We start from the raw sequence: 3,495 nt of genomic DNA, 5'->3' as shown, positions 1-3,495 counted from the left end.
AGGCCGGCCCCCGCCACCCTCTTTCCCGCGCCCCTCCTGAGCCCAGCTCTGTTCCGCGCTGCGGGAGGTGTGCGCCCTGCGCTGGGGCCCATGGTCTTCATGCCCTATTAGCCTTCCGGCGGCCTGCACACTCCGGACCATGCCTCCTGCCCTCCCCGGAGGAGCCAGGCTGGTTCTGGGGCAGCGTCCCTCTCCTCACCTGCCCTTTCGGGGCTCCCCCCACAGTGCCCCTGCATTCCCAGACCACCACTCCCCAAGGTCTATGCCAAACCCCACCTGACCTGTGGTGCTGTCTTCCTCCCAACCAAAGACCTCATAGGGGCCTCCTCTCCCGGCCTGGGCTGGCTCTGTGACCCCTGCCCTCAAGTCACTGGGATCCTGGAGGCTAGGGGTGGGGTCTGCAGCTGGAAGGGGCTCCAGGCTGTCAGGACACAGTAACTGCGGGCACCACGGACCCGGAGGTCCCACGGTCCTGGATCAGCAGTGCTGAGGGGGGGCCCTGTGCTTGCTGGGCTGGGCGGCACTGGGGGCAGAATTCTGGTGTGGCCATTTACTGAGCCCCCCAACCCCGGCTCTTGGGGAGCCCTGTGTCCCCCCAGGCTGTGGCCTCAGCAGGCACACTGAGGTCCCACCCCTGCCTGGTCCCTGCCCCACCCCAGGGCCACTCCACACCATGGGACTGGGCCAGGCCCCACATACTTTGGTGTTTTTGAGATATTTCCAATGAGAAGAAGAGGGAGCAGGGACTTTGTTAACAGCAGTTGTGGTTTTATTGTGTCCCACGAATGCATCAATAAATGAACATCAGGCTGGAGCCTGTGATCCATGACCTGACTCCTGCTTGGCGGGTTCTGCCCTGTCCTGGGGAGACGGGCGGGGCTGGGGACGCCTGGCCGTCACATCTCCCACGCTGGGTGCAGGGTAGAGGCCCAGAGTGGCATGGAGAGGTGGTTATGAGCTTCCTGGAGCTGTTACTGCTTCGCCTGCTTCCGTCCAGGTGACTGAGGTCAGAGGCGAGGGGAGCACCGTGTTCCGCCCTGACTGGGGCGGGCAGGGGTTTACAGAGGTTAAGAGAAACTGGCCCAGAGACCAGGCCGCAGCAACCCGGGAGGGCACCGAGGGTGACACACTGCTGCCCCCTGGTGGTCGAGGAGAACTGAGTCCAGCCGCCAGGGCTAGGACCAAGCACCGTGAAGAGAGGAGACAGACAGGACGGCAGCCCTGGTAGGCTTTGGACAACCAGAGGGGAAAGGACCTGGGAGACCAGTTGCCTTGGCAGGTAGGCTGGTCTCCAAGCCAGAAGAGGAACCAGAACACAGGGGACAGAGGAAAAAGGAGCTGGCTCCTTCCTGCCAGCTCAGCCGAGGGGTGAGGGGCTGTGCCTAACACTGGCACCCTGCACACAACACCTGGACCCCTTGTTCACGTCCAGGCTGCTGCCTCGAGTGTGTGTGTTCTCTTGCATGCACGTAACTGGCAGGAGCTCAGAGGGCTGGCCACCCAGTCAGAGGCCCAGACCCTAGCCAGGCGCTCAACTGTAATCCCACCTACTTGGAGGCTGAGGCAGGAGGACCCAAGACTGAAGCCAGCCTGGGCACCTGAGACCCTGTCTCAAAATCAAAAAGGCCCCAGACCCTAGATCGGGCACTTGTGGTATGGTAGTTCCTCTTCCTGTCCGGGCGACAGTGAAGACAGGGAGGGTGTCAGCTGGGAGGGAGTACTGGGTCCTGAGAGGAGGGGCGCTAATAAAGGCTATTCGTATTTGTTGGGGTTGAGTGGGGACAAAATGGCCTGGGACAGCCCAGCTGCCTGGCCAAGGTTTCCCCCTCGCCCCAACCATTCTCCAGGGCCCCAGGAGCTCAGCGGGGCTGGGAGGGGGCGGACGGCAGCTGTTCAGCCGTCCAGGGAGCCACTGCCCTTGTTCTTGCGGCTGAGCGGGAAGGCTGACTTGCTCTGGGGCTGGGTCATCTTGCTGGCCAGGTAGACGAAGGGCTCCAGCAGGGAGCGGCGGTCAGCCACCGACACCTCCCACAGCTTCACCTTCTCCGACTTGGCCCAGTGCTGAGCCACGTCCGGGTCCACACGCCGCTGCTCCTGGAGGTCACACTTGTTGCCCAGGACCACGATGGTGACCTGGAGGAGGGACAGAAGCCTTGGGATGGCTGTGGGTGGGATCGAGTGGGGAGGGCACAGAGCCACTGTGCAGACCGGCAGCTTTGCGTGGGAGCCACTCGCCCCATGGCCACCTCTGGGGACAAAGACTCTGCAGTGCCCTCTGGCCAAGTCAGCTCCTACCCCACCTCCTGGCCAGCGAGTGTAGATCGGAGCCCTGGGGCTGGTCCCAGCTGAGGCCACACCTCCTTCTTATCCTTAGATTTGTCGATCTCCTTCTTCAGCAGCTCCACGCGCTGGAAGGACTCTCGACTGTCCGTGCTGTAGACCAGGACATAGCCATCGGTGCAGGAGAAGCAGTGCCTCGGCAGCTCAGTCCCATCCCGGAGCCCGCGGGTGTCGTAGAAACGCACCTGCTCCCTCACGCCCCGGTCCGTCTCGATGGAGCCCACGTAAATGTCCTCCTGGGTCTCCATCATCTCAGAACCTGGGGCAAGAGGGAGGGAGACTGGAAAAGTGAGCATGGACGTCATGCTGAGAGGGACAAAAGGCCGTGGTGCTGAAGAGAGGCTGGGCCAGAACCCAGCGGGACCAGAACTAGTCAGGGTAACAGACACGGATGTCACACTAATATGGGGCACCATGTGGGGGCTTCTCCTTCCTATCTGAGATCCGTTTAAGGTTGCAGAGCTGGAAGTTACACTAGTTTCATCCCTTTTTTCCCCCCAGCTCTAAGGATGAAAACAGGGTATATGCAATTGCCACTGGTCTGTTAAAAATCTGAAACAGGACCTCACTAGTTGCCTGGGGTCCGGCGTGAACTTAGTCCTCCTGTGTCAGTCTCCCAGCCTGCTGGGATGACGGGCACGTGCCACGCCCTCTTTCCGGCGCAAAAACCACTGGAGCAGCTGGGCCCCAATCCTATTCCTCATTCGGAAAAGCCTTCCGCCGCCCCAGGCCCAACCACACTCACCCACTACATGGTTCCCGTACAGGAGCTGCTCCAGGATGGAAGTTTTCCCCACCGACGCCTGGCCACACACGACCACCTTGCAGCTCTTCCCCATGCTTAGCCTCCCAACTGGAGGGACAGAGGCACCTGGGTGAGGCGAGGGCAAAGGGGATCAAGGCAGAGAGCAGCCCTCCCTCCACCGAGAGCCCAGGTCCCACGATCCGCAGCACCCGACTTAGGGTGACCCAGAGTCCGAATCGCCTTCCCCGAAGGGACCCAGGAATTCCAGCTAAAGGTCCCCTAAGACGGCAGAGATCGCTCTCACAGCGGGTCCCCAGCACCCCCAGGAACAGCGCCTGCCACCGATCCCTCCCAACACAGCCAGTCCGGCGATCGAGATACCAAGGAGACCCACGCCCCTGGGGCCGCCT

General features: G+C 62.0%; 2 protein-coding genes across 5 annotated transcripts in view; one reads left to right on the top strand and one right to left on the bottom strand.

The window, feature by feature from the left end:
• Znf385c (zinc finger protein 385C) overlaps positions 1–728 on the top strand; it is a 5,209-nt gene extending 4,481 nt beyond the window's left edge. The window contains exon 7 of the mRNA XM_033763048.1: positions 1–728. This exon is cut by the window's left edge and continues 144 nt beyond it. Within this exon, the coding sequence (XP_033618939.1) occupies positions 1–111 (111 nt within the window). The 3' untranslated portion in view covers positions 112–728.
• A 23-nt stretch (positions 729–751) lies between these two features.
• Nkiras2 (NFKB inhibitor interacting Ras like 2) lies at positions 752–3,489 on the bottom strand. Of its 4 annotated transcripts, none has more exons than XM_033763049.1 (3): positions 3,086–3,489; positions 2,301–2,620; positions 752–2,133 (listed from the first exon to the last, which is right to left on the bottom strand). In XM_033763049.1, exons 1-3 carry the CDS (start codon positions 3,177–3,179, stop codon positions 1,894–1,896), a joined length of 654 nt encoding a protein of 217 aa, XP_033618940.1. In that variant the 5' UTR covers positions 3,180–3,489; the 3' UTR covers positions 752–1,893. The 4 variants fall into 4 exon arrangements, with proteins under 4 accessions (XP_033618940.1, XP_033618941.1, XP_010633795.1 ...); XM_033763050.1 differs by having other exon boundaries at positions 2,358–2,620; XM_010635493.3 differs by having other exon boundaries at positions 2,301–2,599.
• Between the last annotated feature and the right edge of the window lie 6 nt (positions 3,490–3,495).

Source organism: Fukomys damarensis, unplaced genomic scaffold (assembly GCF_012274545.1).
Source record: "Fukomys damarensis isolate Sample0158 unplaced genomic scaffold, DMR_v1.0_HiC HiC_scaffold_13, whole genome shotgun sequence".
NCBI lineage: Eukaryota > Metazoa > Chordata > Mammalia > Rodentia > Bathyergidae > Fukomys > Fukomys damarensis.
The sequence above is the reverse complement of the archived record's forward strand: the minus strand, read 5'-3'. Positions and strand labels throughout refer to the sequence as shown.